Raw genomic sequence first — 12,744 nt, forward strand, 5'->3', positions numbered from 1 at the left:
CACGAGTACTTTTATTCATAAAATTGTCCAAGTAACCTTAATTTGTTGAAAAATATTGAAAAATATCTGTCATTTCAAAGTTTTGGGGTGTGGACCATCGGGGGTAGTCCGTTCCTGACTTCGTAGCAAAACAACTGACTCCTGCATGAAAACTCATCGAAGGAATTCATTTGTTTAGTCAATTACCAAAATTTGGATGATTTTGAATATTCACTTGAAAAATTATCAAAGAAAAACATTTTTCATTTTGTAACTTCGAGGGCCCGTTACTTGGTAACGAAGGATTTTAGGAAAAAAAGTTATATGAAGTACTGGTGATATTTTGACCCCATCTATACATTCCCGAGAGGAAAAGAGGAAGTCCAGGGACACCCTATATATATATATATATATATATATATATATATATATATATATATATATATATATATATATATATATATATATATATATATATATGACAACCCCTCCAGTATGCCTGCTGCTACTATCACATCGAATTACATTATAATTATCTACATATATTTCAGCATTGCTAACATCTGGAGTTGTTCTCGCTCCACTTAAAACTATCAGTGCTGGATTATAACTTACAATATTCAGAATAATATAACTCTTATGAGCTACTAAACTTCCCACATTTACATCGACAATATCCTTGTTGAATTGTACATTAGGAATCACAGGTTTTTTCATCACTTCCATTGTGTCGTTCTACTATTGTAGGAATAGAGTTAATATACTTGATAGTTTTCGAGTTGTCTCCTGTTTCAATAATTTCTTGAAGTCTTTTTTTCACTACTTTATAATATTCCCTTTGTTTTACCGTTTGATCCCCAAATATCTTTACTGTGTGCAGTGTTTTACTAATCTTGAGTATTTCCTTTGCATCGGCTGGGTTTTTGAATGTTAGGAATCACACGTTAAAAGGTAAGACCTTGTTAAGCCTTATAGCTCGCACAAGTTTCGACTTCTGAGGGTTGTCGTTCGTAGGGGTGCGACAGCTGGTTAACGGAAAAACAGATTTTAAACAGATTTTAAACTTTCAAAAGCCTACATTTATCTTTTGAAAACTTGCCGATTCTTTGCAGTCTTATGTTGGTGTCAGTTAGACTAACATTTTTGACAATATTCATTACAGTTTCTTTCTCCTCATTTAATCTTTCTATATGGTTGGTGTTGGACGATTCCTTAATATTTGCTATCATAACATTCATTGCTCGATACTTTCTCTCCTCTACTTCTGCTAAAAACTCCTCCATATGTACCGTATTTGAGGCAGTGATTTTGTTCGCCTCAAGATCAATTATTCGATTATTCATCATTTGCAATTCACTAGTTACCTTCTTCAACTCTATTTTCGTTTCAGCCAGTTCTTCCTTCATCACCTTCATATACACTACTAATTTGGGCACACTCTTGAAAGCCTGTTGACATTCCGCACAGAAAAAAATCAGCGATCTGTTACGGACGTTCACAGCTCTCAGTTCAGAAGCACCAAGACCAAGGCATTTTTCACTTTGGTGAAATACATAGAATATATAGTTTATCCTAATGATAGTTTTCCCCGTTCCTTAAGTTTTTCTGTTGGAGGACTCTCCGTTTTATAGATGGACTTTCGTATTGATCGATAACTATCGATTGAAACTAAAAAATATAAAATAAAAGTTATTCAAGGTTAAAATTCCACATTTTAAGCATCACGGCACTTTTATTTCATTACAAACATTGTGAATTGCTTAAAAGTTTAGTAGGTACCTACCTAATTAGAAAATTTCATTTACAAATTGAAATTATCGCGACAAGCTTTTATTATAATTTCAATTCTGTAAAGTCATAAATGAATGTGGTTAATGTGATTTAAAAATTTATTTTGATCTTTTTAGGGCACTTAATTGAAAGCTTGTTTTAAAAGTTTTTTTTATCATTATTTTATTCTGCTCAACAAATCTAAGTTGGGACTGTTTAAAAGACACAGTGTTTTGGAAGCCACTCTTATATTCAATTTTTTGAATGTTCGAACCAATTGCATGTACACTTCAACAAGTGTTGAGCACTCCGAAAAACATGACGTTGAAAAAAAAAAGTCTGGGATTTACGAAAAGCTGCGAGAATTGAGATAAGAAATATGTTGGTCAAACCAAACGGACTATATTAGCCCCCTGTAAGAAACACGTTTCGCATGTTTGGTTTCATTTTTTTCAAGGACAAAACACAAGCACTACAGGAAAATCCTTAAAACGCTCTCAGAACGGTGCCTGTGCGAAAGTCGCTATTCACATTAGATTTGAATCGCTGGAGATTAAATTCATTTGGAAAACCGTTCTCAGGAAGTTTATTCCCAGGACATTTATCGTCTTGGAGAAAACCGATGCCTGGATTTTGTGACATTGAATTGAACCTGGTTACTTTCACACCAATTCAAAATCACTTCTAGATCCTCATTAAGATTTGCAACCTCCTGCTGCCGGTGAAGATGTGCCTCCGTAACCGATGTCCTGGAATCCAAATCCTGGAATGACGAGACAAGTGTACTGTCGTCAGCAAAGCAATATATTGGATTCTTGGTGTTTAACAATAAGTCGTTGGTATACAATAAAAAGAGGGTTGAAGACAATATTGATCCCTGGGGAACACCACCATTGATGGTAAACTTATTCGAGAGATATCCATCGACGGCCACTTGCAGACAACATTCTTTCAGGAAGTTGAAGAGCCATACACAAAAATGATCCGACAAGCTATAGCATCGAAGTTTGATCAGCAAATCCTCATGCCACACACGGTCAAAGGCCTTAGAAACATCAAGCGCACCACCATGTTTCTCGATTGCATCATTTCAAATATGGGTGACATACGATAGAAGGTCTCCTGTTGATCTTTGTTTCCGGAAGCCATATTAACGATCGCTCAAGATGTTGAAGCCTTTCGAATATTTGAGGATATGGTGGTGCTCGACTTTCTCCATGATTTTTGATATCACTGATAGCAAAGCGACTGGTCTATAGTTATTTGGAAGATTTTCTCTTTTTGGGAATAAGGTGAACGCGAGCAATCTTCCAACAAGAAGTTAAAACCCCTTTTTTATGAGAAAGGGTTAAAAGTCTGCAGAATACTGGTGCGAGTTCATTTGCGCACTTTTTAAGTACGATGACGGGAACTTTATCAGGCCTGGGCGCCTTGTTGATATTGAGCTGTTTCATAATTCGCCTGACTAGACGCTGTCGAAAATTAATTTCCGACATTGTGGATTCTAGAGTGGGAAAAGTGGGTGGTGGCTTTCCCAGAAAATCGACTGTGGAGTGTGACGCAAATTGTTCAGCTAGTAGATTTGCTTTTTCTATGGCTGTTGTTGCAATTGAACCATCCGCTTGTGATGGTACTGGAATTGTGGATTTTGTAAAATTCTGATTAACAGCTTTAGCTACCTACCAGAAGGATCCAGATCCGTTGGGAGCAGTTTATCCCTAATTCTCTGATTGTGAAGTTCTTTGCTTTCATTTATCCTAAGTTTGCAGCTGTTGCGAGCATTAACAAACCTAGTTCGGTTTTCGGCACTGGGATTTTTGCGCCACTGCCGGTAGGCGAGATTTTTGGAGGACCGGAGAAATCTAGGGTCGCTCAATATGTCATAGAGAACGACCATAGAATAAATGAGAAATGTTTAAAATTGTTGAGACCGGTACATGACAACAGGTTTCTGGATGCCTTCGAAAGCTTGGAAATCGAAAAGTGCGGAATAAGTTCTATGAATAGCGACAAAGGTCCTATTTCGAACAGTCCATTGTTTCTTCTTATAAGTAATAACATCAAATGGAACATCGATAAATATTAGAGATGGTCACTAACAGAGAGGAAATACATAACAAATTAGAGGTTTTAAAAACAGGTAGTTTAGCATAGGAATAATAACAGGTAGTAGTTATATAATACTAACCGGTGTAGTTAGGTAATGCTATCAGGTAGTAGTTAAGCCACTAGGATATAAAAATACTTTAAAAATTACTTTACTTTACTCTAAAAATTTAGTCATAATGATCTCCTGAAGACGCTCACTTGATTAGCGAAACGCGCGTCGAGATAGCGTAATTTTTTGTTTATGTGTTGGGAAAGTGTTTTCACTAGATTTATTTTACGCCAGAGGTTCCAGTATGAACTATCATGATTGATAATAGTTTGTAGTTTCGTGATATGAAGCCCAGTAGCTTTGAAGTATTGTAAGCAAAATGAATTATATGATCTATAAATCGTAGTTGTTCGTCAAAGATAACTCCTAGATCCTTCATTGAAGTGACACGTGTTAGTGGATCTCCATTCAGGGAGTATGAGGTGTGAAATTTTTTTATTCATTTTGTTAAAGCTTATAAAACTACATTCGCTGGTGTTTATATGTGAATTGTTTTCAATATACCACCTATCCAATCTGTTTAAATCATGTTGTAACAGAGTAACATTGTCTAATGGTTCTATTGTTCTGAAAATTTTAAGATCATCTGCGAAAATTGAAAAGTTTGAATTTTCAAAACATTCAGTAATTTCATTCACAAAGATGTTGAACAGAAGAGGTGCACAGTGATACTCTTGAGGTATTCCCGACGTTAATGATAATTGATCTTGCATATTTCCTACCCTATCTTGCTGAGATCGACCAGTCAAGAAACTGTCAAACCAAATAATCTCATCTTATGTAGTAATATGTTGTGATCCACATGATAAAATGCCTTGGAGAAGTTTGTATAGACTGTATCCATCCGTTTTTTTTTTTCTCCAGAACCTCTATAAAATTTTGCTCAAAAACCAATATTACCTGTAGACTTTTCAGAGAAAAATCATGTTGATTATTTATGAGACGTCCTTTACAATAAATTTCTAATTGATCAGTTATCAAGTATCAAGCTATCTAGTAGATTAGGTTTGGAAGTCTAGTTATATATACTGAAACTCTTTTTGTAATTCTCAGGGGCAGCTATTTTTTTTTTTTACTTGAATGTGGGTACGGGCTGGTATGCATATAAAAAAGACGGATGCTCGTTGTAACTGGAGTGGTTGTTTTTATTGGTAGACTGAACACTAAAAATAGGAAGATGATGTAAGCATGTTTTTTACAATAAAAAAAATAATAGAATGTATAGTTTTTCAGTTAAACAAAAAAACTTAGAAGCTTCAGGTATAAGAAGAGCAATATTCTTGAATACATAGATCTTACTTACCTAAAAATAGGAAGAAGACCAACCATTAACTCCAATTCGTTTCAAAAATGAATTTTTGCTACTAGTTGTACGGTTCTGCCAAGTTTAGATGATCACGTCGATTCAATAAATACGAAGTTTTAGCGAAGAACGATGAAGTTTATAAAAACTGATAAGATTCAAAAAAATGTTGCAGGCAAAAATCTCTAAATTTCAAACACCTTCGAAATAGGTATTGATCGTATTCCAACAGATGCTCAAAAGCGGAAAGGAATATGTACTTGCTCTCTCTATATAAGAAAAATTCAAAGAATTCACTGCAGCTCTCATACTTTTTTCATTTAATCCTTGTAGATTACTGGATGCATAAGCTGGCGAACGAGATAGCCAGAGATATATTGATCTTTACAGCTCAATCATCTTCCCCAAAATATTTTTCCAGGATGATATCAACACCCCCTGTATTATGATAATCGAAAGTTAATCATTGCTTGTATGAAACTTCCAAAATAACAAATTATGATCTCTTGAATTGAAACATCAATGTATAGGTATGAATAAAATCAGCAAATCATTCACAACTTCCCAGTTTTCTACATTGAAAAAAATCATCTGGTTATCGCTGTACCTTTTGAAATACACATCTGACTTAACAGGTTAGGTTAAAAGTGAGTGGGCATATTCGCCCCTCCACCGTAACCCGCAGGGGTTTATTGTGGCTCACACCTATTCAAACTCTACCAAATAAACCCAGCTTCTTGATGAAGCCGATTAGTTTATATGGTGAGTGATCTTTCAGGTCAGGTGGTAGAAGTGTGGTTCTACCAAACTCTGAAAACCTGATTCGGTCCGCAGCGGGGCAGGCACAAAGTATATGCTCTGCTGTTTCATTATTTTCCAAACAGAGGCGACACACACTGTCTTCAGACAGTGCATATGATGATTCAAACGACAGTGACCTATAAGGAGACCTGTTAGACATTGTAGTTCATTTCTACTGTATGTAGTTCAAGCTTCTAAGGGTGAATAAACGCCTTGGAGTGAGCCAACCTTGGAAGATTTTGTCAGAAGTCTTCAAATCTTCTTGCCATCCAGGTGTTCAATACTTGTTTGGCAAAAACCTAAAGCAATGCCAATGACAGGCTCTTGTCCGATGAAGCTACTTGCAGCACCCTTCTTTGCAAGGGAGTCAACAGCCTTCTAGGCTAGTTTGGCCAGGAATCCAGACCAGAGACAATTTGTTGAGTCTTCGTATTGAGGAGAGCCGTTTTTGGCAATTTGCTACCAAGGAGCCAAGAGCTTCCAACGCTGCCTGACTGTCCGAGAAAATTTTGTATTGACTTGTGTGTGAAGTGGATTCTACCAATCTCTCCGCACACAATTCAATAGCACAGATTTCCGCTGCAACTGAAAACATCTGCACCAGAGCTCGAGGGTGTTTTTGATCCATCTGTGAACCGACTCTCTGGTCTTGAAATTTCCTTCTTCCGGAGGATTCAATCCTCTCTACTCGGGAAAAGTATTGTATAAGGCAGTTCGTAGTTAACAGTTGGAGGCATAATGTCAGAGGTCATTAGCAGAATGTTGTGACTTCCAATGTCAACCAGCAGTCTAGAGAACTCTGCATTAGATTGCTTTGTGCAATTGGCGATGTTCACAAGTCTATATGGAGTCCATCTAGCCTCTCTCTCCAGAAAAATGTGGAGAGGAGGTAGTTCTAGAAGGATCTTCATGGCCGCTAACGGTGTGGTACTGATGGCACCACAGATAGCCAGACAAGCCTGTCTTTGTAAGCCAGAGAGCTTCGCCTGAGCCGTTTTCTGAAAAGCTTATGGCCACCAGGTCCCATATGTGATCATTGATCTGACAATCATCATATATATCCAATGGGACCTAAACCCCAAGTTTTACTACAAATCCTTCGACATGTCCATAGGGACAGTCTGGATTTGACCAGTTTTCTGGATTGAAAAATATCATCTGATTATCGCTGTACCTTTTGAAATATACATATGACTTAACAGGTACCCAGGTGATATTTTTCAGTGTTTCGTCGAGTAATCGCATAATTAGACAAAATCAGCCACCCTGTACATATACATACACATTTGATTTGATGTTTCTTTCATGGCTATCACTGGTTCTTTCCACACTTGTTAAAATGTATCACTTATAGATTCAAATATATCGAAATCCAGTACCCGATCAAAAGACTATTCTTATAAATATTCAAGATGATATTTGGGTGAGCATAAACTAGAAAATTGAAGAAAAAATTATCGATATAAAAGAGAAAAATATTTTTAAGTTCTTTCATTCGTAATTAATACTTCTATAGAAGCCTGGATATAATAATCATATTAAATAACTAACTTCGTACATTATTTTTCATAACTATAGTCCGTTCATAATTTGTCGATAGCACAAAATGAGGGCCCAAGTCATAAAACGATCGTAAAACTCGTAAAATCATAGGCGGAGGTTCCTGAGGTGTTTATTCATTAAATATAAAGCTTCAGTTTATATTCGAAACTTGCCTTGAAAGGGTGAAGTTGTTACGAACGAAAGTAATTTTTGGTTTAGTACATTTTTTAATCGCATTTAATTTACGGCTCGTTGGTGTTTCGGCGTCTACGGCAGTAATTAACGTCTCTAATATTTATTTTGCGAATTTTGTGCATTGCGTGAGTAACTTTTTTTCATATTCCTACAAACATATACGTACCTTTCGTTCCTGCTTGTTTTGTTTGATTGCTTGCAATGGCTTCGTCATCATCATCAACATCATCAAGTTTTACACCGGTACTGTTGCGTACAGTCAGTAAGTCTGTCTATTCACCAAGAGAGAAGACTATTGTTTTGAACGTTCACGATGCTCTGGTTTCTCAGAATCCCACAAACACTGTTCAGAACATAATCAAGAGTTGTGCCAACATGACGGGCGTAGGGGAGTCAACAATATATAGGTTTCTATCAGAAAGAAAAAAAAGGTATAGCTAACCCAAATACAAACGAATACTTAAAGAGGGGGAGAAAACCTATTGAAATTGATGAATTTGCCAAAAGAAAAAAAAATTCACGAATTTTTTTACAAAAAAGAAATACCCAACTTAAACAAAATTTTACAAGAAGTTAGAGACGACCCGGATTTGCCTCATGTCGGACGAACCAAATTGTGGCAAGTTTTAAAAGAATTAAATTTCCGGTGGGAGAAATCAGACCGAAAATCACTTTTGATTGACCGGGAAGAGATAATATGTTGGAGAAGAAAGTATCTAAGATCTATACGAAAATTTCGGGCTGAAGGAAGGCCAATTTACTATCAGGACGAAATGTGGGTAAACGCAGGTCATGCTCTCACAAAAATTTGGACAGATAAAAATATATCAAGCTCCAGGCAAGCCTTTATGGAGGGTTGGTCTACTGGTATTTCCCCACTCTCTGGTAAAGGCAGTAGATTAATAGTTTCTCACATTGGCAGTGAAAAAGGATTTGCTAAGCATGGTTTGTTGGAATTTGAATCCAAAAGCACAAAAGACTATCACGAGGAGATGACAGCTGATGTTTTCGAAGAGTATCTTGAGCAGATGATTGAACATATACCACCAAACTCAATTATAGTATTAGATAATGCACCTTATCATTCACGACTAGTTGAAAGACTTCCATCGACTGCGTGGAAGAAACAGGATATCATTGACTGGCTGCGGAATAAGTCCCTGCCTTACGAAGATGGAATGGTTAAAGCAGAACTTTTAAAAATTTTCCGGCAACACAAATCTAAGTTCAAGAAATACGTAGTTGACAAAATGGCGGAAAAACGAAACATCACAGTCCTTAGACTTCCACCCTACCACTGCGAATTAAATCCAATTGAACTCATTTGGGCACAAATGAAAAGCTATGTGGCTAGAAAAAATACGTCATATAAAATACAAGCTGTACGTGAATTGTTATATGAGTCTTTACAACATATTACAGAACAAAATTGGCGAGATGCAATGCAATAGAATGCAATAGACATGCAATAGAAGAAGAACAAAAAATGTGGGATCTTGACAATATAATTGATGCGACTGTAGAGACACAACCGCTAATTATTAACCTGCAAGACGACTTGGATTCCGAAGATGATCCTGTTTATTTTGAATTTGAATAGTTTTGTAAGTAATCGTAGTTTATATCATTTAAAAATAGGTATTAATTAAATAAATGTATCTTTTACAAATTGCAAGTAACTTATTATTTTTGAATAAAATAAAGAAATTTTTTAAAATAAAAATACAGTTTACAGTACCTACAGTTTAAGAATATTAATATATTTATTTATTTAAAGTAACTAATGTTTTAATCATATACTCTACGACACTGGTCACTCATTTCCACTCAAAATACCTACATAATCGGATTAAAAGTTTTATAGCTGTATTGTATTTCTTCAGATACAAGGTGGGTTATTCGAAAACATCTTAAACTGCCAGTTTTGGTTTGGTTTTTGTTATTATATCATATTAGCTGTCCTCTCTGTATTTCAGTTCTCTAATGAGGGTCAAACTTGCAGTGAGCTATCAACAAATTATGAACGGACTATAACTGTGTAATATGCTTATGTTGGATTAGTTAAATCTAAGTACCTATTTAGGAATAGTTTTATTTTGTTTATTAGAAATACGATTTCGAAGACGACGATCTGCTGATTACTGGCAGTCGAATGGAATTCGGCAACCACGAAGTATGTTGGCCGATGCTCTAGATTCATCTTCAAATATACGTTCCAAAGAAGAAGGAGAAAGAAAAAATAGACTGGTAAGTAGTAGTACTAAGATTTGAATATGTTTGAAATTCAATTTGAAATGCGTTTCTACCTATACACGATTTCAGCAAAAAAAGGAAACGAATGAAATATTGTCAATTCTTTTTAATGAGGAATGAAAGAGTAGAAAGGAGCAATCAAGTTAAGATATGTTCTTTATAGCATTACAGATTATACCGGAAGTAAGTTCACCTTGGTTATTCAAAAAAATCCTCTATGTATTATAATATTTTTGAATCGTGAGCCAAACTGTAGTAAAATTTCTTGGATTCTTCAATGACAAAAATTACAACGTGTAAACTTTAGCACTACGACCATTTCACTGAATTGGTCAAGCCACATTTCAAGTTTGAAAAGTAAACTATTGAGTGACTTATTTTTACTTCGGCAGCTGAAACCAATAACAAATTTCACTACGTTGAAAATAGTATTTTGCTCACTCATACAGTCTCATATTTCTTATGGAATTCTACTTTGGGGAAAATCTAGTGATGCATAATACATTTTTATATTACAGAAGAAAGCTCTGAGAATTCTTGCTGGACTCGGTTTAAGGGATTCTTGCCGTGAATCATTCATCACTCATGAAATTATGTCGGTACCTTCTTTGTACGTTTACTCAAGCCTATTAGGTATTCACAAAAGGGCTCCCAAGCAATCCAGTTTACACAATCATTATACACACAGCAATTTCATTAGACCTCAACGTTTTCAGACTGATGGAATCACAAAATAACTCTTATGATTTCAGATTGTATAATGCACTACCTGATAATGTTAAAAATATGTTTTGTTCAAAGCAAGTTAAAAAATGTTATTCCACTACAGAATATTCAGAACATGATCGTAGACACACTTTTGATGCAAGGAATATGCTTGTCAAACCTCCACACTTAATTTGAATATATGTTGTAATGTAGCTTGTAAACTTGTTTCACATTGTACTGTTTTTTATTTATACCCAACTTTGTACCTTGTACCCATCTGTTTCTGACTTGTCATAAATGTAATTTATATACAGTGTCACCATTAAAGTGCGCACCATATGGGAAACACTTTTTTTTTCGAAAAGTTTCAATGAAGTGTAACTTCGGCACTTGTTTGTGCTTTAAATTTAACTTAAAATGATGCGGCCAACTGCGACCCTCTGACGTTCAGTGTTTGTCAAATTCAACTTTTTTTTTTTATTAAAAAAATGCATTTCTAGATCGAATTTAAAAAAAAGTTACTTGAAAAAGTTGTGTCTACGGCAATTTTATATACATATGCCAAATTTTATGCAACTAGGATAAAGTTAACGTTTTGCTTCTTTTTGACAGATATCCCTTTATTTTAAAAAAACAAGTTCGGTTAATTGTCATCAATTAATGTATACATAACAAACTTATCATGCAGTTTAACTTTTCTGATACATTTTCACTTATACGGACATTTTTAGAGAGAAATTAAAAATGTGCTATAAAAATTTTAACATGACTGGTGCAAAGTTTCAATCACTTGACAATTTTCTTAAACAAACGTCAGTACCTTCAATTTTGAAAAAGCAGACACCACCCAAAAATTGCAATAAGTATTAATAAAATTACTAGAGTTGAAATTAAATATATACAGATTATTTATAAACATAAAGATGCTCAATCACGTTGAATAAAATTTTTAAGTAGGTCTTGACAAACAAAATGCATGCTATGGTAGTGTCAAGTTGTTGATTTACTTGTCAAATTTTCAACAGTTATTGTTGCAATAATGTTGTCTCTTCAGGAAAGAATAGAAATAGTTTTAATATGTGGTGAGAATACACCATACCGGCAAGTAGCTACCATTTTTAATGAACGGCATCCAGGAAAAAATGTTCAACATACTACTGTGTCAAGGATGATGTCGAAATTCAGAGAAACAGGATCCGTAGCAAATCAATTTAAGAAAAAGCACACTCCAAGTAAATATGATGAGGAGGCCCAACTTAACATTTGTTTAAAAGTTATTGAACACGGGCAAACGAGCATAACCGATATTATAAAAAAATAGTCCCTCCAACAAATGTTCAGAGGCAAAGTTATTGGACGTAACTGGGAATATTATTGGCCACCTAGATCACCCGACATGACGCCTTTGGACTTTTTGTTGTGGGATTACCTGAAACAAAAAGTGTACCGAAGTAGACCATTTACTGACATACCACATCTGGAAAATACCATTCGCGAGTGCTGTGCAAATATAAATTTCCGATTTATTATTAAAAATGCAGTTACAGATGTCAGTAGAAGGACCATAATTTGTATTGAATGTGGAGGACGACATACTGAAATGTAGGCTATAAGTGTTTGACAACCTCATTTAGATCAATAAGTAATTTTTTGTACCCATTTGTATTTTCTATAATATTATTGTTGTTTAAAATTTATGATAATAATAATAATAATAGTTCTATCGAAATTATTTGCATTTTTTTATTTGCCTCTGCTTTTTCGATATCAAAGGTTTGTTTAAGAAAATAGCCAAGTGATTGAAACTTTGCACCAGTCATGTTGAAATTTTTATAGCAAATTTTTAATTTCTCTCTAAAAATGTCCGTATAAGTAAAAATGTATCAGAAAAGTTAAACTCCATGATGAGTTTGTTATGTATACATGAATTGATGACAATTAACCGAATTTGTTTTTTAAAATGTCGAAAAAAGCAAACCGTTAACTTTATCCTAGTTGCATAAAATTTGGCATATGGATATAAAATTGCCGTAGA

The 12,744-nt window shown here is 34.8% G+C and overlaps 1 protein-coding gene across 1 annotated transcript in view; it reads left to right on the top strand.

Moving 5' to 3' along the window:
* LOC111512513 (GDNF-inducible zinc finger protein 1) overlaps window positions 1-12,744 on the top strand; it is a 73,147-nt gene that overhangs the window by 19,717 nt on the left and 40,686 nt on the right. Inside the window, exon 4 of the mRNA XM_023168649.2 lies at window positions 9,856-9,995. Coding sequence (XP_023024417.2) covers window positions 9,856-9,995 — 140 coding nt within the window. The remainder of the gene's footprint in view (window positions 1-9,855; window positions 9,996-12,744) is intronic.

This window comes from Leptinotarsa decemlineata, unplaced genomic scaffold (assembly GCF_025532065.1).
Source record: "Leptinotarsa decemlineata unplaced genomic scaffold, Ldec_3_MD MMD2_tig00000882_RagTag_RagTag, whole genome shotgun sequence".
Classification (NCBI taxonomy): domain Eukaryota; kingdom Metazoa; phylum Arthropoda; class Insecta; order Coleoptera; family Chrysomelidae; genus Leptinotarsa; species Leptinotarsa decemlineata.